This window comes from Cherax quadricarinatus, chromosome 6 (assembly GCF_038502225.1).
Source record: "Cherax quadricarinatus isolate ZL_2023a chromosome 6, ASM3850222v1, whole genome shotgun sequence".
Classification (NCBI taxonomy): domain Eukaryota; kingdom Metazoa; phylum Arthropoda; class Malacostraca; order Decapoda; family Parastacidae; genus Cherax; species Cherax quadricarinatus.
Window position 1 is genome coordinate 15575392 of NC_091297.1, and position 27402 is coordinate 15602793.

At 43.2% G+C, this 27402-nt stretch overlaps 1 protein-coding gene across 1 annotated transcript in view; it reads right to left on the minus strand.

Annotated features, from left to right (window-relative positions):
• The window catches only part of LOC128692366 (solute carrier family 22 member 20), a 163210-nt gene that overhangs the window by 29921 nt on the left and 105887 nt on the right, over positions 1-27402 (minus strand). The window contains exon 6 of the mRNA XM_070080630.1: positions 20185-20353. Coding sequence (XP_069936731.1) covers positions 20185-20353 — 169 coding nt within the window. The remainder of the gene's footprint in view (positions 1-20184; positions 20354-27402) is intronic.

Genomic DNA, 27402 nt, shown 5'->3' on the forward strand with positions numbered 1-27402 from the left:
CCAGCTTATTTACATGCTTTGACAGATAATTGTTCTGTACTAGCGCTGCGTACTCTAAGATGAGCCTGACATTTTCCGTGTACAGGATCGTGAATTCTTCATTTTTGAGGTTCCACGAAGCTATTAAATTTCCTGACCTCACGTTTGCTTCAGCAGCTATTCAGTTGATGTGCGCCTCAGGCGAGATGCTTGGGACTATGTTCACTTCGAGGTCCTTCTCTTTCAGGGAGGATTTAAACATTCATTCTCTGAGCCAGTACGCTGTTTCAGGTCGCCTTTGCCTTTCACCTGCTTTCATGACTTTGCATTTGCTGGGGTTACATTATTATAGGTACTTGTCAGACTACTCCTTCATGCTCCTAGAGTGTACTAGTACTACTGGTGGTGCTTGGTGCTTCTAGAGTGTGCTAGTACTACTGGTGGTGTGTGGTGCTTCTAGAGTGTGCTAGTACTACTGGTAGTGTGTGATGCTTCTAGAGTGTGCTAGTACTACTTGTAGTGTGTGGTGCTTCTAGAGTGTGCTAGTACTACTGGTAGTGTGTGATGCTTCTAGAGTGTGCTAGTACTACTGGTGGTGTGTGATGCTCCTAGAGTGTGCTAGTACTACTGGTAGTGTGAGTTGCTTCTAGAGTGTGCTAGTACTACTGGTAGTGTGTGGTGCTTCTAGAGTGTGCTAGTACTACTGGTGGTGTGAGTTGCTTCTAGAGTGTGCTAGTACTACTGGTAGTGTGTGATGCTTCTAGAGTGTGCTAGTACTACTGGTGGTGTGTGGTGCTTCTAGAGTGTGCTAGTACTACTGGTAGTGTGAGTTGCTTCTAGAGTGTGCTAGTACTACTGGTAGTGTGTGATGCTCCTAGAGTGTACTAGTACTACTGGTGGTGCGTGGTGCTTCTAGAGTGTGCTAGTACTACTCGTGGTGCGTGGTGCTTCTAGAGTGTACTAGTACTACTGGTGGTGCGTGGTGCTTCTAGAGTGTACTAGTACTACTGGTGGTGCGTGGTGCTTCTAGAGTGTGCTAGTACTACTGGTGGTGCGTGGTGCTTCTAGAGTGTGCTAGTACTACTGGTGGTGCGTGGTGCTTCTAGAGTGTACTAGTACTACTGGTGGTGCGTGGTGCTTCTAGAGTGTACTATTACTACTGGTGGTGCGTGGTGCTTCTAGAGTGTGCTAGTACTACTGGTGGTGTGAGTTGCTTCTAGAGTGTGCTAGTACTACTGGTAGTGTGTGATGCTTCTAGAGTGTGCTAGTACTACTGGTGGTGTGTGGTGCTTCTAGAGTGTGCTAGTACTATTTGTAGTGTGTGGTGCTTCTAGAGTGTGCTAGTACTATTTGTAGTGTGTGGTGCTTCTAGAGTGTGCTAGTACTACTGGTAGTGTGCGGTGCTTCTAGAGTGTGCTAGCACTACTGGTAGTGTGTGGTGCTTCTAGAGTGTGCTAGTACTACTGGTGGTGTGTGGTGCTTCTAGAGTGTGCTAGTACTACTGGTGGTGTGTGGTGCTTCTAGAGTGTGCTAGTACTACTGGTGGTGTGTGGTGCTTCTAGAGTGTGCTAGTACTACTGGTGGTGTGTGGTGCTTCTAGAGTGTGCTAGTACTACTGGTGGTGTGTGATGCTCCTAGAGTGTGTTAGTACTACTGGTGGTGTGTGGTGCTTCTAGAGTGTGCTAGTACTACTGGTGGTGTGTGGTGCTTCTAGATTGTGCTAGTACTACTGGTAGTGTGTGATGCTTCTAGAGTGTGCTAGTACTACTGGTGGTGTGTGATGCTCCTAGAGTGTGCTAGTACTACTTTTAGTGTGAGTTGCTTCTAGAGTGTGCTAGTACTACTGGTAGTGTGTGGTGCTTCTAGAGTGTGCTAGTACTACTGGTGGTGTGAGTTGCTTCTAGAGTGTGCTAGTACTACTGGTAGTGTGTGATGCTTCTAGAGTGTGCTAGTACTACTGGTGGTGTGTGGTGCTTCTAGAGTGTGCTAGTACTACTGGTAGTGTGAGTTGCTTCTAGAGTGTGCTAGTACTACTGGTAGTGTGTGATGCTCCTAGAGTGTACTAGTACTACTGGTGGTGCGTGGTGCTTCTAGAGTGTGCTAGTACTACTCGTGGTGCGTGGTGCTTCTAGAGTGTACTAGTACTACTGGTGGTGCGTGGTGCTTCTAGAGTGTACTAGTACTACTGGTGGTGCGTGGTGCTTCTAGAGTGTGCTAGTACTACTGGTGGTGCGTGGTGCTTCTAGAGTGTGCTAGTACTACTGGTGGTGCGTGGTGCTTCTAGAGTGTACTAGTACTACTGGTGGTGCGTGGTGCTTCTAGAGTGTACTACTACTACTGGTGGTGCGTGGTGCTTCTAGAGTGTGCTAGTACTACTGGTGGTGTGAGTTGCTTCTAGAGTGTGCTAGTACTACTGGTAGTGTGTGATGCTTCTAGAGTGTGCTAGTACTACTGGTGGTGTGTGGTGCTTCTAGAGTGTGCTAGTACTATTTGTAGTGTGTGGTGCTTCTAGAGTGTGCTAGTACTATTTGTAGTGTGTGGTGCTTCTAGAGTGTGCTAGTACTACTGGTAGTGTGTGGTGCTTCTAGAGTGTGCTAGCACTACTGGTAGTGTGTGGTGCTTCTAGAGTGTGCTAGTACTACTGGTGGTGTGTGGTGCTTCTAGAGTGTGCTAGTACTACTGGTGGTGTGTGGTGCTTCTAGAGTGTGCTAGTACTACTGGTGGTGTGTGGTGCTTCTAGAGTGTGCTAGTACTACTGGTGGTGTGTGGTGCTTCTAGAGTGTGCTAGTACTACTGGTGGTGTGTGATGCTCCTAGAGTGTGTTAGTACTACTGGTGGTGTGTGGTGCTTCTAGAGTGTGCTAGTACTACTGGTGGTGTGTGGTGCTTCTAGAATGTGCTAGTACTACTGGAGGTGTGTGGTGCTTCTAGAATGTGCTAGTACTACTGGAGGTGTGTGGTGCTTCTAGAGTGCACTAGTACTACTGGTGGTGTGTGGTGCTTCTAGAGTGTGCTAGTACTACTGGCGGTGTGTGGTGCTTCTAGAGTGTACTAGTACTACTGGTGGTGTGTGGTGCTTCTAGAATGTGCTAGTACTACTGGTGGTGTGTGGTGCTTCTAGAATGTGCTAGTACTACTGGAGGTGTGTGGTGCTTCTAGAGTGCACTAGTACTACTGGTGGTGTGTGGTGCTTCTAGAGTGTGCTAGTACTACTGGCGGTGTGTGGTGCTTCTAGAGTGTACTAGTACTACTGGTGGTGTGTGGTGCTTCTAGAATGTGCTAGTACTACTGGTGGTGTGTGGTGCTTCTAGAGTGTGCTAGTACTACTGGTGGTGTGTGGTGCTTCTAGAGTGTGCTAGTACTACTGGTGGTGTGTGGTGCTTCTAGAGTGTGCTAGTACTACTGGTGGTGTGTGGTGCTCCTAGAGTGTGCTAGTACTACTGGTGATGTGTGGTGCTCCTAGAGTATGGTAGTGCTACTGGTGGTGTGTGGTGCTTCTAGAGTGTGTTAGTACTACTGGTGGTGTATGGTGCTCCTAGAGTGTACTAGTACCAGTGATGGTGTGTGATGCTCCTAGAGTGTACTAGCACCAGTGATGGTGTGTGATGCTCCTAGAGTGTACTAGCACCAGTGATGGTGTGTGATGCTCCTAGAGTGTACTAGCACCAGTGATGGTGTGTGATGCTCCTAGAGTGTACTAGTACCAGTGATGGTGTGTGATGCTCCTAGAGTGTACTAGCACCAGTGATGGTGTGTGATGCTCCTAGAGTGTACTAGTACCAGTGATGGTGTGTGATGCTCCTAGAGTGTACTAGTACCAGTGATGGTGTGTGATGCTCCTAGAGTGTACTAGTACCAGTGATGGTGTGTGATGCTCCTAGAGTGTACTAGAACCAGTGATGGTGTGTGGTGATTCTAGAGTTAGTTAGTTACCATTTTGTCCTAGGCACATGTCGATTAGACACTAGGCCTGTTGTATATGAGTACGTGTGTATACTAATACCAGTGATGGTGTGTGGTGCTTCTAGAGTGTACTAGTACCAGTGATGGTGTATGATGCTCCTATAGTGTAGTAGTACCAGTGATGGTGTATGGTGCTTCTAGAGTGTGCTAGTACTACTGATGGTGTGTGGTGCTTCTAGAGTGTGCTAGTACTACTGGTGGTGTGTGGTGCTTCTAGAGTGTGCTAGTACTACTGGTGGTGTGTGGTACTTCTAGAGTGTGCTAGTACTACTGGTGGTGTGTGGTGCTTCTAGAGTGTGCTAGTACTACTGGTGGTGTGTGGTGCTTCTAGAGTGTGCTAGTACTACTGGTGGTGTGTGGTGCTTCTAGAGTGTGCTAGTACTACTGGTGGTGTGTGATGCTCCTAGAGTGTGCTAGCACTACTGGTGGTGTGTGGTGCTTCTAGAGTGTGCTAGTACTACTGGTGGTGTGTGATGCTCCTAGAGTGTACTAGTACTACTGGTGGTGTGTGGTGCTTCTAGAGTGTGCTAGTACTACTGGTGGTGTGTGGTGCTTCTAGAGTGTGCTAGTACTACTGGTGGTGTGTGGTGCTTCTAGAGTGTGCTAGTACTACTGGTGGTGTGTGGTGCTTCTAGAGTGTGCTAGTACTACTGGTGGTGTGTGGTGCTTCTAGAGTGTACTAGTACTATTTGTGGTGTGTGGTGCTTCTAGAGTGTGCTAGTACTACTGGTGGTGTGTGGCGCTTCTAGAGTGTGCTAGTACTACTGGTGGTGTGTGGTGCTTCAAGAGTGTGTTAGTACTACTGGTGGTGTATGGTGCTCCTAGAGTGTATTAGTACCAGTGATGGTGTGTGATGCTCCTAGAGTGTACTAGCACCAGTGATGGTGTGTGATGCTCCTAGAGTGTACTCGTACCAGTGATGGTGTGTGATGCTCCTAGAGTGTACTAGTACCAGTGATGGTGTGTGATGCTCCTAGAGTGTACTAATACCAGTGATGGTGTGTGATGCTCCTAGAGTGTACTAGTACCAGTGATGGTGTGTGGTGTTTCTAGAGTATACTAATACCAGTGATGGTGTGTGGTGCTTCTAGAGTGTGCTAGTACCAGCGATGGTGTGTGAAGCTCCTAGAGTGTGCTAGTACCAGCGATGGTGTGTGATGCTCCTAGAGTGTGCTAGTACCAGCGATGGTGTGTGATGCTCCTAGAGTGTGCTAGTACTACTGGTGGTGTGTGGTGCTTCTAGAGTGTACTAGTACTACTGGTGGTGTGTGGTGCTTCTAGAGTGTACTAGTACTACTGGTGGTGTGTGGTGCTTCTAGAGTGTACTAGTACTACTGGTGGTGTGTGATGCTCCTAGAGTGTGCTAGTACTACTGGTGGTGTGTGGTGCTACTAGAGTGTACTAGTACTACTGGTGGTGTGTGGTGCTTCTAGAGTGTACTAGAACTACTGGTGGTGTGTGGTGCTTCTAGAGTGTACTAGTACTACTGGTGGTGTGTGATGCTCCTAGAGTGTGCTAGTACTACTGGTGGTGTGTGGTGCTTCTAGAATGTGCTATTACTACTGGTGGTGTGTGGTGCTTCTAGAGTGTGCTAGAACTACTGGTGGTGTGTGGTGCTTCTAGAGTGTACTAGTACTACTGGTTGTGTGTGGTGCTTCTAGAGTGTACTAGTACTACTGGTGGTGTGTGGTGCTTCTAGAGTGTGTTAGTACTACTGGTGGTGTATGGTGCTCCTAGAGTGTATTAGTACCAGTGATGGTGTGTGATGCTCCTAGAGTGTACTAGTACCAGTGATGGTGTGTGATGCTCCTAGAGTGTACTAGTACCAGTGATGGTGTGTGATGCTCCTAGAGTGTACTAGTACCAGTGATGGTGTGTGATGATCCTAGAGTGTACTAATACCAGTGATGGTGTGTGATGCTCCTAGAGTGTACTAGTACCAGTGATGGTGTGTGATGCTCCTAGAGTGTGCTAGTACCAGCGATGGTGTGTGATGCTCCTAGAGTGTACTAGTACCAGTGATGGTGTGTGGTGTTTCTAGAGTATACTAATACCAGTGATGGTGTGTGGTGCTTCTAGAGTGTACTAGTACTACTGGTGGTGTGTGGTGCTCCTAGAGTGTACTAGTACTATTGGTGGTGTGTGGTGCTTCTAGAGTGTACTAGTACTACTGATGGTGTGTGGTGCTTGTAGAGTGTACTAGTACTACTGATGGTGTGTGGTGCTTCTAGAGTGTACTAGTACTACTGATGGTGTGTGGTGCTTCTAGAGTGTACTAGTACTACTGATGGTGTGTGGTGCTTCTAGAGTGTACTAGTACTACTGATGGTGTGTGGTGCTTCTAGAGTGTACTAGTACTACTGATGGTGTGTGGTGCTTCTAGAGTGTACTAGTACTACTGATGGTGTGTGGTGCTTCTAGAGTGTACTAGTACTACTGATGGTGTGTGGTGCTTCTAGAGTGTACTAGTACTACTGATGGTGTGTGGTGCTTCTAGAGTGTACTAGTACTACTGATGGTGTGTGGTGCTTCTAGAGTGTACTAGTACTACTGATGGTGTGTGGTGCTTCTAGAGTGTACTAGTACTACTGATGGTGTGTGGTGCTTCTAGAGTGTACTAGTACTACTGATGGTGTGTGGTGCTTCTAGAGTGTACTAGTACTACTGATGGTGTGTGGTGCTTCTAGAGTGTACTAGTACTACTGATGGTGTGTGGTGCTTCTAGAGTGTACTAGTACTACTGATGGTGTGTGGTGCTTCTAGAGTGTACTAGTACTACTGATGGTGTGTGGTGCTTCTAGAGTGTACTAGTACTACTGATGGTGTGTGGTGCTTCTAGAGTGTACTAGTACTACTGATGGTGTGTGGTGCTTCTAGAGTGTACTAGTACTACTGATGGTGTGTGGTGCTTCTAGAGTGTACTAGTACTACTGATGGTGTGTGGTGCTTCTAGAGTGTACTAGTACTACTGATGGTGTGTGGTGCTTCTAGAGTGTACTAGTACTACTGATGGTGTGTGGTGCTTCTAGAGTGTACTAGTACTACTGATGGTGTGTGGTGCTTCTAGAGTGTACTAGTACTACTGGTGGTGTGTGGTGCTTCTAGAGTGTACTAGTACTACTGATGGTGTGTGGTGCTTCTAGAGTGTACTAGTACTACTGATGGTGTGTGGTGCTTCTAGAGTGTACTAGTACTACTGATGGTGTGTGGTGCTTCTAGAGTGTGCTAGTACTACTGGTGGTGTGTGGTGCTTCTAGAGTGTGCTAGTACTACTGATGGTGTGTGGTGCTTCTAGAGTGTACTAGTACTACTGATGGTGTGTGGTGCTTCTAGAGTGTACTAGTACTACTGATGGTGTGTGGTGCTTCTAGAGTGTACTAGTACTACTGATGGTGTGTGGTGCTTCTAGAGTGTACTAGTACTACTGATGGTGTGTGGTGCTTCTAGAGTGTACTAGTACTACTGATGGTGTGTGGTGCTTCTAGAGTGTACTAGTACTACTGATGGTGTGTGGTGCTTCTAGAGTGTGCTAGTACTACTGATGGTGTGTGGTGCTTCTAGAGTGTACTAGTACTACTGATGGTGTGTGGTGCTTCTAGAGTGTACTAGTACTACTGATGGTGTGTGGTGCTTCTAGAGTGTACTAGTACTACTGATGGTGTGTGGTGCTTCTAGAGTGTACTAGTACTACTGATGGTGTGTGGTGCTTCTAGAGTGTGCTAGTACTACTGATGGTGTGTGGTGCTTCTAGAGTGTACTAGTACTACTGATGGTGTGTGGTGCTTCTAGAGTGTACTAGTACTACTGATGGTGTGTGGTGCTTCTAGAGTGTACTAGTACTACTGATGGTGTGTGGTGCTTCTAGAGTGTGCTAGTACTACTGGTGGTGTATGGTGCTTCTAGAGTGTGTTAGTACTACTGGTGGTGTATGGTGCTCCTAGAGTGTGCTAGTACTACTGGTGGTGTATGGTGCTCCTAGAGTGTGCTAGTACTACTGGTGGTGTGTGGTGCTTCTAGAGTGTGCTAGTACTACTGGTGGTGTATGGTGCTTCTAGAGTGTGTTAGTACTACTGGTGGTGTATGGTGCTCCTAGAGTGTGCTAGTACTACTGGTGGTGTATGGTGCTCCTAGAGTGTACTAGTACTACTGGTGGTGTGTGGTGCTTCTAGAGTGTGCTAGTACTACTGGTGGTGTATGGTGCTCCTAGAGTGTACTAGTACTACTGATGGTGTGTGGTGCTTCTAGAGTGTGCTAGTACTACTGGTGGTGTATGGTGCTCCTAGAGTGTACTAGTACTACTGGTGGTGTGTGGTGCTTCTAGAGTGTGTTAGTACTACTGGTGGTGTATGGTGCTCCTAGAGTGTGCTAGTACTACTGGTGGTGTATGGTGCTCCTAGAGTGTACTAGTACTACTGGTGGTGTATGGTGCTCCTAGAGTGTGCTAGTACTACTGGTGGTGTATGGTGCTCCTAGAGTGTACTAGTACTACTGGTGGTGTGTGGTGCTTCTAGAGTGTGCTAGTACTACTGGTGGTGTATGGTGCTCCTAGAGTGTACTAGTACTACTGGTGGTGTATGGTGCTCCTAGAGTGTACTAGTACTACTGATGGTGTGTGGTGCTTCTAGAGTGTACTAGTACTACTGATGGTGTGTGGTGCTTCTAGAGTGTGCTAGTACTACTGATGGTGTGTGGTGCTTCTAGAGTGTGCTAGTACTACTGATGGTGTGTGGTGCTTCTAGAGTGTACTAGTACTACTGGTGGTGTGTGGTGCTTCTAGAGTGTGCTAGTACTACTGGTGGTGTGTGGTGCTTCTAGAGTGTGCTAGTACTACTGGTGGTGTGTGGTGCTTCTAGAGTGTGCTAGTACTACTGGTGGTGCGTGGTGCTTCTAGAGTGTACTAGTACTACTGATGGTGTGTGGTGCTTCTAGAGTGTACTAGTACTACTGATGGTGTGTGGTGCTTCTAGAGTGTACTAGTACTACTGATGGTGTGTGGTGCTTCTAGAGTGTACTAGTACTACTGATGGTGTGTGGTGCTTCTAGAGTGTGCTAGTACTACTGGTGGTGTGTGGTGCTTCTAGAGTGTGCTAGTACTACTGGTGGTGTGTGGTGCTTCTAGAGTGTACTAGTACTACTGATGGTGTGTGGTGCTTCTAGAGTGTACTAGTACTACTGATGGTGTGTGGTGCTTCTAGAGTGTACTAGTACTACTGATGGTGTGTGGTGCTTCTAGAGTGTACTAGTACTACTGATGGTGTGTGGTGCTTCTAGAGTGTACTAGTACTACTGGTGGTGTGTGGTGCTTCTAGAGTGTACTAGTACTACTGGTGGTGTGTGGTGCTTCTAGAGTGTACTAGTACTACTGATGGTGTGTGGTGCTTCTAGAGTGTACTAGTACTACTGGTGGTGTGTGGTGCTTCTAGAGTGTACTAGTACTACTGATGGTGTGTGGTGCTTCTAGAGTGTGCTAGTACTACTGATGGTGTGTGGTGCTTCTAGAGTGTACTAGTACTACTGGTGGTGTGTGGTGCTTCTAGAGTGTACTAGTACTACTGATGGTGTGTGGTGCTTCTAGAGTGTACTAGTACTACTGGTGGTGTGTGGTGCTTCTAGAGTGTACTAGTACTACTGGTGGTGTGTGGTGCTTCTAGAGTGTGCTAGTACTACTGGTGGTGCGTGGTGCTTCTAGAGTGTACTAGTACTACTGATGGTGTGTGGTGCTTCTAGAGTGTACTAGTACTACTGATGGTGTGTGGTGCTTCTAGAGTGTACTAGTACTACTGATGGTGTGTGGTGCTTCTAGAGTGTACTAGTACTACTGATGGTGTGTGGTGCTTCTAGAGTGTACTAGTACTACTGGTGGTGTATGGTGCTTCTAGAGTGTACTAGTACTACTGGTGGTGTATGGTGCTTCTAGAGTGTGCTAGTACTACTGATGGTGTGTGGTGCTTCTAGAGTGTACTAGTACTACTGATGGTGTGTGGTGCTTCTAGAGTGTACTAGTACTACTGATGGTGTATGGTGCTTCTAGAGTGTGCTAGTACTACTGATGGTGTGTGGTGCTTCTAGAGTGTACTAGTACTACTGGTGGTGTATGGTGCTTCTAGAGTGTACTAGTACTACTGATGGTGTGTGGTGCTTCTAGAGTGTACTAGTACTACTGATGGTGTATGGTGCTTCTAGAGTGTGCTAGTACTACTGATGGTGTGTGGTGCTTCTAGAGTGTGCTAGTACTACTGATGGTGTGTGGTGCTTCTAGAGTGTGCTAGTACTACTGGTGGTGTGTGGTGCTTCTAGAGTGTGCTAGTACTACTGATGGTGTGTGGTGCTTCTAGAGTGTGCTAGTACTACTGGTGGTGTGTGGTGCTTCTAGAGTGTACTAGTACTACTGATGGTGTGTGGTGCTTCTAGAGTGTGCTAGTACTACTGGTGGTGTGTGGTGCTTCTAGAGTGTACTAGTACTACTGATGGTGTGTGGTGCTTCTAGAGTGTGCTAGTACTACTGGTGGTGTATGGTGCTTCTAGAGTGTGCTAGTACTACTGGTGGTGTGTGGTGAGCCTTGAATGTACACTAGTACACTGATGGTGTCAGGTTAATATCCATATTATACATGTGATGGCCGTGGTGTGGGTGGTAGTCAGATCACAGAGGCACACACTGGGTCCTGGGACTGCCTCACAGAGGCACACACTGGGTCCTGGGACTCCCTCACAGAGGCACACACTGGGTCCTGGGACTCCCTCACAGAGGCACACACTGGGTCCTGGGACTGCCTCACAGAGGCACACACTGGGTCCTGGGACTCCCTCACAGAGGCACACACTGGGTCCTGGGACTCCCTCACAGAGGCACACACTGGGTCCTGGGACTCCCTCACAGAGGCACACACTGGGTCCTGGGACTCCCTCACAGAGGCACACACTGGGTCCTGGGACTCCCTCACAGAGGCACACACTGGGTCCTGGGACTCCCTCACAGAGGCACACACTGGGTCCTGGGACTCCCTCACAGAGTTTTGAGACTTAAACAAGTTACATTGGTAATGACCTAAAATTTTGCACTGTCGCTTACATGTTGTTTTGAATAATTTATATTAAAGTTATGGTTGAATATGAAGAAGTTTAAGTGGATATGATTTCTTTACAATAGGCAAAGTCAGGGTATTTTTTACCAGAATAATTGGTAATACGCCTCTTTGCATAAAATACTTTGACATTTTCTTGAACAGTTGAGTTATTAGCTCTAAATTCGTTAATTTAATCGCACTCCAGTACCTAATGAAGCGAGGTGTGACAACAGTCCATCTGGCAGAGTTTACATTTAGTTATGTCTACATCAGCTGTTGATGGTGATGCAAACTCCCAGAGATACTGGTAATGCAGCCGGAGCCAGATACTAGTGACATCCAAGAGTCTGCTCATGTTTTTTGTTGGCTGCACCATAGACATGTGGCTCCTCAGGCTTGATAGAATGATGATAGGTGGAGTCAGTGGTCAGTCGTCACGTGAGGTCACAGACCCTGAGCTGCTTTGGGGATTAGCGTGGACGGTTACAAAGCATGGCTTGCTTCTGCAGTGTTTTAAAAACTGAGGTTGGAGAGTTGAAGGAGGAGGTCTTGCTTCTCCAGGAGGAGATTAGGAGGCTGAAGGTCCACCTCAATGGGTCTGGGAGAGAGTGTGAGGTGGCTGGAGTTGTGGGGAATGAGACTTCTAGCAGTGAGGTGCAGTCTGTCTCTCGCTGTAAGGAGGCTGTAGTTGGGGAGGTAGCAACGGCTACCAGCAGTGAGGTGCAGCCCAGCACCTGCTACAAGTGGCGAGTTGTTCACAGTAATGGGAGGCGCATCAGAATAAGGAAAGTTAAGGGTGAAGATCTGAAGGTAGGAAATCGCTTCTCTGTTCTCCAGGATGAATGTACTTCAGTGGCCAGTGAAGGTAAGGGTACTACTGCCCCTGCTAATGAAGGTAAGCGCATTCTTGTGGTTGGTGACTCTCAGGTAAGATATATTGACCGTGCTTTTTGTAATAGGAATAAGAAGATGAGAGATAGAGTGTGCTTCCCTGGAGCTGGTGTTGGGGACATTGTCAACAGGCTGGATAATATCATGTCAGGTAATGGGAACAAGCCCATTATCTGTCTCAGTGCTGGTGGAAATGATATTGGGAAGGGTAGGAGAGAAGAGCTGCTAGATAAGTACAGGTCAGCTATAGATTTCATTAAGTCTAAGGGAGGGATCCCAATCATATGTAGCATCTTGCCTAGAAGGGGAGTAGGAAATGAATGGTTGTCTAGGGCAATTGGTGTAAATTGCTGGCTAGACAGATACTGCAAGGAACTTGCAATCCCATTCATTGACAACTGGAACAACTTTTATGGCAAACATGATATGTATGCAAGGGATGGGGTACATCTCTCTGGGTCAGGGGTGGTAGCACTTGCAGACTCGATTGAGAAGGCCATTGGTGAAATGCCTATGATTTTAAACTGATGGAAGATAGAGGTATGGGTGTGTGTGGGGAACAAGCAGGTTGCAACACTAGGGTTGGAAACAGTAAATGTATAAAAGGCATTCAGCATGAAGTTATAAATAAAGACAATAGAACAGGTCAGCAAACAAAGGGGGACAGCAGAGGGCAGCAAGGGACTAGCTCCCTTAAGGTTTACTATACTAATAGCAGGAGTGTTAGAAATAAGATAGATGAGCTAAGATTAATTGCAAGTGCAGGAAACATAGATATTATTGCTATAACAGAGACCTGGCTCAATCTGAAAGATAGAGAGATGCCCTCTGAATGTCACATACAAGGCTATAAATTATTCCACACTGACAGGGTCAACAGGAAAGGTGGTGGAGTAGCGATGTATGTCAGAGACAATTTAAATTGTTGTGTTAGACAAGATATTAAATTAGAAGCGTCAGCCACTGAATCTGTTTGGTTACAGCTTCTCGAGGGCCGAGAAAAACTAATTTTGGGTGTGATTTACAGGGCCCCAAATCTTGATAGGGAGTGCAGTAAACTTCTATGGGACGAAATTCGTAAGGCATCTACATACGAAAATGTTGTGCTAATGGGAGATTTCAACTATAGACAGATTGACTGGAGCAATTTGACAGGAAATTTAGAGTCGGGTGACTTTCTTGATACGATCCAGGATTGTTTTTTAAAACAGTTTGTGACAGAGCCAACTAGGGGAAATAACCTCCTTGACTTGGTTCTTGCCAGTAGGGAAACACTAATTAATAATCTTGAGGTTAATGATGAGCTTGGGGAGAGTGATCACAAATCACTCAGTTTTAATATATCATGGAATTCCCCTAATAATGGCAATCAAGTCTCCGTCCCTGACTTTCGCTTGGCTGATTTCATAGGACTGAAAAATTACTTAGGTGGGCTGAACTGGAATGACCTGACTAAGGGTCAGGTAGGTGGTGATGGTTGCCGATATGATGCTTTCCAGGGCATAGTTCTAGCTGCTCAGTCAAATTATGTTCCAAATAGGGAAATCAGATCAAACAAAAATGATCCTAAATGGATGAACAATAGATTAAAATATCTGATTGGTCAAAAGAGAGGCATATATAGGCAAATCAAAAGAGGAGAGGGGCAATTAAGAAATCGATATATTCAGTTAAAGAGAGAAATAAAAAAGGGAATTAGAAAAGCAAAAAGAGATTATGAGGTTAAAGTTGCAAAAGAATCGAAGACTAACCCAAAAGGATTCTTTCAGGTATACAGAAGTAAGATCAGGGACAAGATAGGCCCACTCAAAAGTTCCTCGGGTCAGCTCACTGACAGTGATAAGGAAATGTGTAGAATTTTTAACACATACTTCCTCTCAGTTTTTACACAGGAGGATACCAGCGATATTCCAGTAATGATAAATTATGTAGAACAGGACGATAATAAACTGTGCACTATTAGGGTCACAAGTGACATGGTCCTTAGGCAAATAGATAAATTAAAACCTAACAAATCCCCAGGCCCTGATGAACTGTATGCAAGGGTTCTAAAGGAATGTAAAGAGGAGCTTAGCACACCTTTGGCTAATCTTTTCAACATATCACTACAAACTGGCATGGTGCCAGATAAGTGGAAAATGGCAAATGTGATACCTATTTTCAAAACAGGTGACAGGTCCTTAGCTTCGAACTATAGACCAATAAGCCTAACCTCCATAGTGGGAAAATTTATGGAAACAATAATTGCCGAGGCAGTTCGTAGCCATCTTGAAAAGCATAAATTAATCAACGAATCTCAGCATGGTTTTACAAAGGGGCGTTCCTGCCTTACGAATTTATTAACTTTTTTCACTAAGGTATTTGAGGAGGTAGATCATGGTAATGAATATGATATTGTGTATATGGACTTCAGTAAGGCTTTTGACAGGGTCCCACATCAGAGACTATTGAGGAAAATTAAAGCACATGGAATAGGAGGAGAAATTTTTTCCTGGATAGAGGCATGGTTGACAAATAGGCAGCAGAGAGTTTGCATAAATGGGGAGAAATCAGAGTGGGGAAGCGTCACGAGCGGTGTTCCACAGGGGTCAGTGTTGGGCCCCCTGCTGTTCACAATCTACATAAACGACATAGATGAGGGCATAAAGAGCGACATCGGCAAGTTTGCCGATGACACCAAAATAGGCCGTCGAATTCATTCTGACGAGGACATTCGAGCACTCCAGGAAGATTTGAATAGACTGATGCAGTGGTCGGAGAAGTGGCAGATGCAGTTTAATATAGACAAATGCAAAGTTCTAAATGTTGGACAGGACAATAACCATGCCACATATAAACTAAATAATGTAGATCTTAATATTACGGATTGCGAAAAAGATTTAGGAGTTCTGGTTAGCAGTAATCTGAAACCAAGACAACAGTGCATAAGTGTTCGCAATAAAGCTAATAGAATCCTTGGCTTCATATCAAGAAGCATAAATAATAGGAGTCCTCAGGTTGTTCTTCAACTCTATACATCCTTGGTTAGGCCTCATTTAGATTATGCTGCACAGTTTTGGTCACCGTATTACAGAATGGATATAAATTCTCTGGAAAATGTACAAAGGAGGATGACAAAGATGATCCCATGTATCAGAAACCTTCCCTATGAGGATAGACTAAGGGCCCTGAAACTGCACTCTCTAGAAAGACGTAGAATTAGGGGGGATATGATTGAGGTGTATAAATGGAAGACAGGAATAAATAAAGGGGATGTAAATAGTGTGCTGAAAATATCTAGCCTAGACAGGACTCGCAGCAATGGTTTTAAGTTGGAAAAATTCAGATTCAGGAAGGATATAGGAAAGTACTGGTTTGGTAATAGAGTTGTGGATGAGTGGAACAAACTCCCAAGTACCGTTATAGAGGCCAGAACGTTGTGTAGCTTTAAAAATAGGTTGGATAAATACATGAGTAGATGTGGGTGGGTGTGAGTTAGACCTGATAGCTTGTGCTAACAGGTCGGTTGCCGTGTTCCTCCCTTAAGTCAATGTGACCTGACCTGACTAGGTTGGGTGCATTGGCTTAAGCCGGTAGGAGACTTGGACCTGCCTCGCATGGGCCAGTAGGCCTTCTGCAGTGTTCCTTCGTTCTTATGTTCTTATGTTCTTATGAGTGTTGAAGTAAGTCTGGGAGATTTTTGTGCAAGGGTTTGATGGGTTTGCCTGAGCATTTCAATACCAATAAAGACTTTTTTTTCATGCTTTGGATATCAAGTTCTTTCAGCATGCTTATAAATTTGATGATACGAGGGCATCCTAGAATGATTCTTATTGCTTATTTCTGCAAATTTTCAAACCCTCCAAATTTCCAGTCTGACTTGTACAAGAGCAAGTGAAGGCGCAGCATAGTCAACCAGTGACCTAATGTAAGCAAAACATATAATTTTCACTAAATTAAAATTAACTCCATACTAGGGATGAACACCTACCACAGCTCTAAGTGCTCTCAGCCTTTGTATTATCGACAGTCTTGTCACAACAAGTCCAAGTATTGGGACCTCAAAGCTTGGATACCTGAATCTAGTTACATATTCTAGTCGAGACATCATGCAACTGGATCCAGCGGACTGCGCCTCTGTGTGTGGAAGGACACCCTTTCTTAGTATTGTCGTCTTCTCAATCAAGGTGATCAGTCTCAGGTCATGAACGAGTCATTGGTGGTTTGTGGCGCCTTTCTTGCCTCAATTAACTTTACTTTCCCTATTTCTTGCTCCTCGTCGAGCTCCCATTTTTCCCAATCATTTTCTTTTTGACTGAAATTTATGACCAGCAGCTTTTCATTTTGACCTGCTTGCTCTCTATCCTGTTGTCTTCAATATTCTGTTATTGACCTTTTGTTTTTCTTATACTCTGTTCTTGGCCTTAATGTTTACTGAAGGGTCGTGCATCATTGTTGTTACCATCTTCAGCCTCACTCTCAGAGTTTATGATTTTGTGTGTCTATACTCATCTATTTGTACTCACCTATTTGTGGTTGCAGGGGTCGATTCACAACTCCTGGGCCCGCCTCTTCACTGATATATATATATATATATATATATATATATATATATATATATATATATATATATATATATATATATATATGTGTGTGTGTGTGTGTGTGTGTGTGTGTGTGTGTGTGTGTGTGTGTGTGTGTGCGCGCGTGTGTATGTGTGTGTGTGTGTGTGTGTACTCACCTATTTGTGGTTGCAGGGGTCGAGTCCTAGCTCCTGGCCCCGGTGTGTGTGTGTGTGTGTGTGTGTGTGTGTGTGTGTGTGTGTGTGTGTGTGTGTGTGTGTGTGTGTGTATGTGTGTGTGTGTGTGTGTGTGTGTGTGTGTGTGTATGTGTGTGCTCACCTATATGTACTCACCTTATGTGGTTGCAGGGGTCAAGTTATAGCTCGCCGCTACTAGGTCAACTCTCTTTCCCAGCTTCAAGAGTTTTGTCGTACCTCTTCTTAAAGCTAAGTATAGATCCCACCTCTGCCACTATACTCTCCAGACTGCTGCATTTCTTGACAACTCTAAGGTTACAAAAATACTTTCTAACATTCCTATGACTCATCTGAGTTTTCAACTTCCAGTTGTGCCCTCTTGTTCCTATTTCTCATCTCTGAAGCATTCTGTTCCCGTTCACCTTGTCGATTCCCCTCCGTATTATATCTTCCTTAGTCCTCTGTCCTCCAGTGTCATCAGGTTGAGTTCCCTTAACTTCTCTTCGGGACAAGTCTCGCTGTAAACCTCTGCACTTTATCCAATTTCTTGATTTGCTTAACCAAATATAGGTTTTATACTAGTGCAGCGTACTTCAATATGGGCCTGATTTACACGGTGTACAGTGTCGTGAATGACTCCCTACCTAGACGCGCATATGCTGAAGCGGTTATATGGTTGACGTGCGCCTCTGGGGATACATGTTCGGCATGATACTCATTCCAAGGTCGTTCTTCCTGAGTGAGGTTTGGAGCCTTTGCCTTTTAAGCCGGAACTCCGTCTGCCGTCTTCTTTGTCTTTTCCAAGATTCATAGCTTTGCACTTTGTGGGGTTAAACTCCAGGAGCCTTGTCACACCAGGCTTGCAGCCTGTCCCGTTCGTCGTCTGCTTGTATTTTCTTCATTAGTTTCAAGTCGTCTACAAACTTGGGTATCTCTGACTGTATCCCATCCGTCATGTCATTCACGTATACCAGAACCAGCACCGGCCTAGGATTGATGCTTGTGGAATCCCTTGTGGAATCCCACTCGACACAAGCACCTATTCCGGCACTACGACTTGGATCACCATGCGTTGTTTCTTTCCTGTTAGGTATGTCTTGATCCACTGTAGTGCTTTTCCTGTCATTCCTGTCTACTCCTCTAGCTTTTGTACGATAGTACGATAGTGTGTCAAAAACCTTCTTACAGCCCAAGAAAATGCAATCTAACCATCCCTTTCTTTCCTGCCTTATAGCAGGATTTTCCATCCCCGAAGCCATACTGGTTGTCATGTATAAACCCACTACTTTCTACGTGCTCCTCTACTCTTCACCTGATAATATTCTCCATAACTTTACATACTATACATGTTCCGAGAGACTTACTGAAGAGTGTTGCTAACAGCACACACAGTGCCTCTGCTTCCTCTCTCAGGATCCAGGGAGAGATATATGATCCCATCGCCTTTGAGGTATCTAACTCACATAGTTTCTTCTCCTCCTCGGTTGTGTATTGTGTCCAGCACTAGCTGATGCACTTTCCAACTTAAGGTTGCCGGGAGCCTTTGTGTCTCTAAGAATACTTCCCTAAATATCGTGCTGAACTCTTCACATACTTCCTAGTCACTCCTTGTGAGCGCCCTTTCTTCCTTCTTCAGCCTGATTGCCTGGTCCATGACTGTTGTTTTCCTTTGGGTCAGATTTGGCTTTTGATGTTATGTCATTCTCAAGTTGTCGTTGTGCTTCTCTCCCTATCCAGGCATATTCGTTTCTTCTGGCTCTTTGGCTCAGCTCCATACTCTAGCACATTTGGCTGTAGCCTCTTTACACCGGGTGTAGAGAGGCCAAACTACAATAGGAGTGGTTTTTCCACTGTTTTTATTGCCCCTGGGTACGAACTTTTCCTCTGCCTCCATGTGTGTATGTACTCACCTATTTGTGGTTGCAGGGGTCGAGTCTTAGCTCCTGGCCCCGCCTCTTCACCGGTTGCTACTGGGCCCTCTCTCTCCCCGCTCCAGGAGCTTTATCAAACCTCGTCTTAAAACTGTGTATGGTTCCTGCCTCCACTACGTCATTTTCTAGGCTATTCCACTGCCTTACAACTCTATGACTGAAGAAATACTTCCTAATATCTCTCTGACTCATTTGTGTCTTCAACTTCCAATTGTGGCCTCTTGTTTCTGTGTCCCCTCCCTGGAACATCCTGTCTTTGTCCACCTTGTCTATTCCACGCAGTATTTTATATGTCGTTATCATGTCTCCCCTGACCCTCCTGTCCTCCAGTGTCGTCAGGCCGATTTCCCTTAATCTTTCTTCATAGGACATTCCCCTTAGCTCTGGAACTAACCTTGTCGCAAACCTTTGTACTTTCTCTAGTTTCTTGACGTGCTTTATCAAGTGCGGGTTCCAAACAGGTGCTGCATACTCCAGTATGGGCCTGACATACACGGTGTACAGTGTCTTGAACGATTCCTTACTAAGGTATCGGAATGCTGTTCTCAGGTTTGCCAGGCGCCCATATGCTGCAGCAGTTATCTGATAGATGTGTGCTTCCGGAGACATGCTCGGTGTTATACTCACCCCAAGATCTTTCTCCTTGAGTGAGGTTTGCAGTCTTTGGCCACCTAGCCTATACTCTGTGGTCTTCTGTGCCCTTCCCCTATCTTCATGACTTTGCATTTGGCAGGATTAAATTCGAGAAGCCATTTGCTGGACCAGGTGCCCAGTCTGTCCAGGTCTCTTTGAAGTCCTGCCTGGTCCTCATCAGATTTAATTCTCCTCATTAACTTCACATCATCTGCAAACAGGGACACTTCTGAGTCTAACCCTTCCATCATGTCGTTCACATATACCAAAAATAGCACTGGTCCTAGGACCAACCCCTGTGGGACCCCGCTCGTCACAGGTGCCCACTGTGATACATCATTACGTACCATGACTCGTTGTTGCCTCCCTGTCAGGTATTCTCTGATCCATTGCAGTGCCCTTCCTGTTATATGCGCCTGATGCTCTAGCTTCTGCACTAATCTCTTGTGAGGAACTGTGTCAAAGGCCTTCTTGCAGTCCAAGAAGATGCAATCAACCCACCCCTCTCTCTCGTGTCTTACTTCTGTTATTTTATCATAAAACTCCAGAAGGTTTGTGACACAGGATTTGCCTTACATGAATCCGTGCTGGTTGGCATTTATACTCTTGTTCCGTTCCAGGTGCTCCACCACTCTCCTCCTGATAATCTTCTCCATAACTTTGCATACTATACACGTCAATGACACAGGTCTATAGTTTAGTGTGTGTGTGTGTGTGTGTGTGTGTGTGTGTGTGTGTGTGTGTGTGTGTGTGTGTGTGTGTGTGTGTGTGTGTGTGTGTGTGTGTGTGTGTGTGTGTGAGTGTGTGTGTGACGTATAGAACAGGTAGATACTACAACATTAATGGCTGCAGGAATTTTTGGTGTTCCAAGTGGGATGAGGACTGTCATGAGTGTAGATTGACTCGGTGGTCGTTTCCTTACTTGGATTTAATGAAGAGCGAAGTGAAAAAAAAAAAAACTCCCTACTGCCTGCACTACTTACAAGGCGACTGGGAGGAGAATGAGGATCGGAGACGAGCACACAAGTAGGAGAATGCGCCAGGCCCGTATGGTGTAACCCACTCCAGCGAAGCACACGGTGCTAGCTGAGAAGGGCAGACCTAGCAGCATCCCCACCCTTGTCCTGTAGCCTGCAGGGGTCGACTCCAGGGCTGTGGATGAGAGTCCCTGTGTTAGAGATCCTGTAGCTTACAGGGGTCGACTCTATTACTGTGGATGAGACTGTTCCTGTGTTAGAAGATAAAGTAATAAAAAATGAGGACTCCTGATCTCTTAGCTGTTCATTGAATAACCAGAGGTGATGTCAGAGTTTGCCTGGAGATCTATACACACAGGACTGCTTTGTGTCTGTCTCTTGGAATGCAAGGCTGGCCTGATTTTTTTTACACTGCAATTATACGTATTAAAATAAGATAAAAATGAAAAAGTTCTGAATGATTTAACAGAGTTAAATTAAACTTACTATATATACATGTATAATATACAATTGAACATAAACATGGGAATATTTTCCACACTTGGGCCCAGCGGGAGAGCAGAGTTTACCGTCTTTCCTTCATGCTGGTCTCTGCAGCATTAATAGAATAAATAACAGTTTATTACTACCCACAGACACGATTCTTTCTCGAATGTTTCAAGGGACATTATTCTCACGAGCTGCTTGAGTTAGGATAAAAGTGAGTACCTTAACACTCACTGAAATGATCCTTCATGTGATGGTATAAGCATGAATGGGACACGAGAACAATGCTTCCAGGAGCTGCTGTAAGTTCAGATAAATGCTAACAACATCAACACTAAATAACACGATTCTTTTACATGAAGTTTTAAACTCGACTGATTGATCAGACAGGTCTCCTCATGAAGTTAACCAAGAGATTGGTTACTACCTGAAGCCTGAAAGACATTATCCCCGAGTCTTCCTTAGTTACAGAGGACGGCATTTTTTATCCTTTTACACACTTCTGTGTGGCACTTTCCACTGTGACACTTCCAATATTGCTTTAACTTTGACGAACAGAAATTTAGCATCATGTTTCATGATAAACTTTCTACATCTGTCCACATTAGCTCCTAACTGTAATAACTGGTACGTAAATTACATATTTGTAAGTCATCATATTTGATGTCACAACACTATACGTATTTTTTTTTTTTTTTGTCTTTTGCTCCATTTCTTATGCAGAGAATCGAGAATGAGGCAAAACAGAGACCTCTGATATAAGTAATATTTATTTTTCAAAAATTTTAGTATAGCCGTGAAATTGTGAGTGTCCTTGTAACAGAGAACGTACACCAAGTCAGTGATAACAAAGAAATAGCGCAATATTGTAAAAATATGAGAGAAATACAAACAACAAGTGGTAGAGAAGATTTTCTTATGATTATTAACCTGGGAGAGTTAACAAACAATAACCCAGGAAAACCCAAAAAAGCCAACCAGTGCGGAATTACTTCCGCTGAGCTCAGTCTTCAGGCTCCCTGTTGCCTTAGAATGTGACCTAACTCAGATTTTTATTTACTGCTGAGTGAACAGTGGCAACAACTGTAGAGAAACGTACCCTTACGTGTGGGCTAACCTGGGAAGTGAACCTGGGACCTTTCCATTGAGAGTCGAACGCTTAATCACTGAACTACAGGTTAAATAGATAGCTTTATTAAGCACCTCATACCCATTGTGTGGGTAACAGTCACTACATACAGGAGGAGTTATTGGAGGCTGAAGGAAATTATGGGGTGGCTTTTTCAGGGCTAAAGTTCCCCCCACACCCCCTCCCCCTGCCACAGCCACTGCTTATCTTATTAATATCTCTGCTTTAACTCAGTCCTTGATATGTTTAGAATTAGTTAGTTTGCATTACAACTGATCCATCCTGCGGGAGTTAGTCAAAGGATCAGAGAGGCACATAATGGGTCCAGGGACTGGATTTCAACATTTTAAAAGATAAGAAAGTTACAGTGGTAATGTATTACTTATGATCTGGTAAATATTGTAATGAATTGTCTACAAATTCAGTCGCACAAAACATTATAGTGTAGCTTAGATGTTGTTACGAATTATTACATTATATTTCAGCAAGCAATGTTATGAGGTGTGACAAAAATGATACAAGGTGTGACAATAATGACAAGGTGTGACAATAATGATACAAGGTGTGACAATAATGATACAAGGTGTGACAATAATGACAAGGTGTGACAATAATGACAAGGTGTGACAATAATGATACAAGGTGTGACAATAATGATACAAGGTGTGACAATAATGATACAAGGTGTGACAATAATGACAAGGTGTGACAATAATGACAAGGTGTGACAATAATGATACAAGGTGTGACAATAATGACAAGGTGTGACAATAATGACAAGGTGTGACAATAATGACAAGGTGTGACAATAATGACAAGGTGTGACAATAATGACAAGGTGTGACAATAATGATACAAGGTGTGACAATAATGACAAGGTGTGACAATAATGACAAGGTGTGACAATAATGACAAGGTGTGACAATAATGATACAAGGTGTGACAATAATGATACAAGGTGTGACAATAATGACAAGGTGTGACAATAATGACAAGGTGTGACAATAATGACAAGGTGTGACAATAATGATACAAGGTGTGACAATAATGACAAGGTGTGACAATAATTATACAAGGTGTGACAATAATGATACAAGGTGTGACAATAATGGCAAGGTGTGACAATAATGACAAGGTGTGACAATAATGATACAAGGTGTGACAATAATGATACAAGGTGTGACAATAATGACAAGGTGTGACAATAATGACAAGGTGTGACAATAATGACAAGGTGTGACAATAATGATACAAGGTGTGACAATAATGACAAGGTGTGACAATAATGATACAAGGTGTGACAATAATGATACAAGGTGTGACAATAATGATACAAGGTGTGACAATAATGACACAAGGTGTGACAATAATGATACAAGGTGTGACAATAATGAAAAGGTGTGACAATAATGACAAGGTGTGACAATAATGATACAAGGTGTGACAATAATGATACAAGGTGTGACAATAATGATACAAGGTGTGACAATAATGATACAAGGTGTGACAATAATGATACAAGGTGTGACAATAATGACAAGGTGTGACAATAATGACAAGGTGTGACAATAATGACAAGGTGTGACAATAATAACAAGGTGTGACAATAATGACAAGGTGTGACAATAATGATACAAGGTGTGACAATAATGACAAGGTGTGACAATAATGACAAGGTGTGACAATAATGATACAAGGTGTGACAATAATGATACAAGGTGTGACAATAATGATACAAGGTGTGACAATAATGATAAGGTGTGACAATAATGAAAAGGTGTGACAATAATGATACAAGGTGTGACAATAATGACAAGGTGTGACAATAAAGACAAGGTGTGACAATAATGACAAGGTGTGACAATAATGACAAGGTGTGACAATAATGACAAGGTGTGACAATAATGATACAAGGTGTGACAATAATGACAAGGTGTGACAATAATGACAAGGTGTGACAATAATGATACAAGGTGTGACAATAATGATACAAGGTGTGACAATAATGACAAGGTGTGACAATAATGACAAGGTGTGACAATAATGACAAGGTGTGACAATAATGATACAAGGTGTGACAATAATGACAAGGTGTGACAATAATGATACAAGGTGTGACAATAATGATACAAGGTGTGACAATAATGACAAGGTGTGACAATAATGATACAAGGTGTGACAATAATGATACAAGGTGTGACAATAATGACAAGGTGTGACAATAATGACAAGGTGTGACAATAACGACAAGGTGTGACAATAATGATACAAGGTGTGACAATAATGACAAGGTTTGACAATAATGATACAAGGTGTGACAATAATGATACAAGGTGTGACAATAATGATACAAGGTGTGACAATAATGACACAAGGTGTGACAATAATGATACAAGGTGTGACAATAATGACAAGGTGTGACAATAATGACAAGGTGTGACAATAATGATACAAGGTGTGACAATAATGATACAAGGTGTGACAATAATGATACAAGGTGTGACAATAATGATACAAGGTGTGACAATAATGATACAAGGTGTGACAATAATGACAAGGTGTGACAATAATGACAAGGTGTGACAATAATGACAAGGTGTGACAATAATGACAAGGTGTGACAATAATGACAAGGTGTGACAATAATGATACAAGGTGTGACAATAATGACAAGGTGTGACAATAATGACAAGGTGTGACAATAATGACAAGGTGTGACAATAATGACAAGGTGTGACAATAATGATACAAGGTGTGACAATAATGACAAGGTGTGACAATAATGACAAGGTGTGACAATAATGACAAGGTGTGACAATAATGACAAGGTGTGACAATAATGACACAAGGTGTGACAATAATGATACAAGGTGTGACAATAATGACAAGGTGTGACAATAATGACAAGGTGTGACAATAATGATACAAGGTGTGACAATAATGACAAGGTGTGACAATAATGACAAGGTGTGACAATAATGACAAGGTGTGACAATAATGACAAGGTGTGACAATAATGACACAAGGTGTGACAATAATGATACAAGGTGTGACAATAATGACAAGGTGTGACAATAATGACACAAGGTGTGACAATAATGATACAAGGTGTGACAATAATGACAAGGTGTGACAATAATGATACAAGGTGTGACAATAATGACAAGGTGTGACAATAATGACAAGGTGTGACAATAATGATACAAGGTGTGACAATAATGACAAGGTGTGACAATAATGACAAGGTGTGACAATAATGACAAGGTGTGACAATAATGACAAGGTGTGACAATAATGACAAGGTGTGACAATAATGATACAAGGTGTGACAATAATGACAAGGTGTGACAATAATGATACAAGGTGTGACAATAATGACAAGGTGTGACAATAATGATACAAGGTGTGACAATAATGACAAGGTGTGACAATAATGATACAAGGTGTGACAATAATGACAAGGTGTGACAATAATGATACAAGGTGTGACAATAATGACAAGGTGTGACAATAATGACAAGGTGTGACAATAATGACAAGGTGTGACAATAATGACAAGGTGTGACAATAATGACAAGGTGTGACAATAATGATACAAGGTGTGACAATAATGACAAGGTGTGACAATAATGACAAGGTGTGACAATAATGATACAAGGTGTGACAATAATGACAAGGTGTGACAATAATGACAAGGTGTGACAATAATGACAAGGTGTGACAATAATGACAAGGTGTGACAATAATGACAAGGTGTGACAATAATGACAAGGTGTGACAATAATGATACAAGGTGTGACAATAATGACACAAGGTGTGACAATAATGATACAAGGTGTGACAATACTGACACAAGGTGTGACAAAAATGATACAAGGTGTGACAATAATGATACAAGGTGTGACAATAATGACAAGGTGTGACAATAATGATACAAGGTGTGACAATAATGACAAGGTGTGACAATAATGATACAAGGTGTGACAATAATGACACAAGGTGTGACAATAATGATACAAGGTGTGACAATAATGTCAAGGTGTGACGATAATGACAAGGTGTGACAATAATGACACAAGGTGTGACAATAATGACACAAGGTGTGACAATAATGATACAAGATGTGACAATAATGACAAGGTGTGACAATAATGACAAGGTGTGACAATAATGACAAGGTGTGACAATAATGATACAAGGTGTGACAATAATGACACAAGGTGTGACAATAATGATACAAGGTGTGACAATAATGACAAGGTGTGACAATAATGATACAAGGTGTGACAATAATGACAAGGTGTGACAATAATGACAAGGTGTGACAATAATGATACAAGGTGTGACAATAATGACACAAGGTGTGACAATAATGATACAAGGTGTGACAATAATGATACAAGGTGTGACAATAATGACACAAGGTGTGACAATAATGATACAAGGTGTGACAATAATGACACAAGGTGTGACAATAATGATACAAGGTGTGACAATAATGACACAAGGTGTGACAATAATGATACAAGGTGTGACAATAATGATACAAGGTGTGACAATAATGACACAAGGTGTGACAATAATGATACAAGGTGTGACAATAATGACACAAGGTGTGACAATAATGATACAAGGTGTGACAATAATGACACAAGGTGTGACAATAATGATACAAGGTGTGACAATAATGACACAAGGTGTGACAATAATGATACAAGGTGTGACAATAATGACACAAGGTGTGACAATAATGACACAAGCTGTGACAATAATGATACAAGGTGTGACAATAATGACAAGGTGTGACAATAATGACAAGGTATGACAATAATGACACAAGGTGTGACAATAATGACACAAGGTGTGACAATAATGACAAGGTGTGACAATAATGACACAAGGTGTGACAATAATGATACAAGGTGTGACAATAATGACACAAGGTGTGACAATAATGACACAAGGTGTGACAATAATGATACAAGGTGTGACAATAATGACAACGTGTGACAATAATGACAAGGTGTGACAATAATGACACAAGGTGTGACAATAATGATACAAGGTGTGACAATAATGACACAAGGTGTGACAATAATGACACAAGGTGTGACAATAATGACACAAGGTGTGACAATAATGATACAAGGTGTGACAATAATGACACAAGGTGTGACAATAATGACACAAGGTGTGACAATAATGATACAAGGTGTGACAATAATGACACAAGGTGTGACAATAATGATACAAGGTGTGACAATAATGACACAAGGTGTGACAATAATAACACAAGGTGTGACAATAATGATACAAGGTGTGACAATAATGACACAAGGTGTGACAATAATGATACAAGGTGTGACAATAATGACACAAGGTGTGACAATAATGATACAAGGTGTGACAATAATGACACAAGGTGTGACAATAATGACACAAGGTGTGACAATAATGACACAAGGTGTGACAATAATGACACAAGGTGTGACAATAATGACACAAGGTGTGACAATAATGATACAAGGTGTGACAATAATGACACAAGGTGTGACAATAATGACACAAGGTGTGACAATAATGACACAAGGTGTGACAATAATGATACA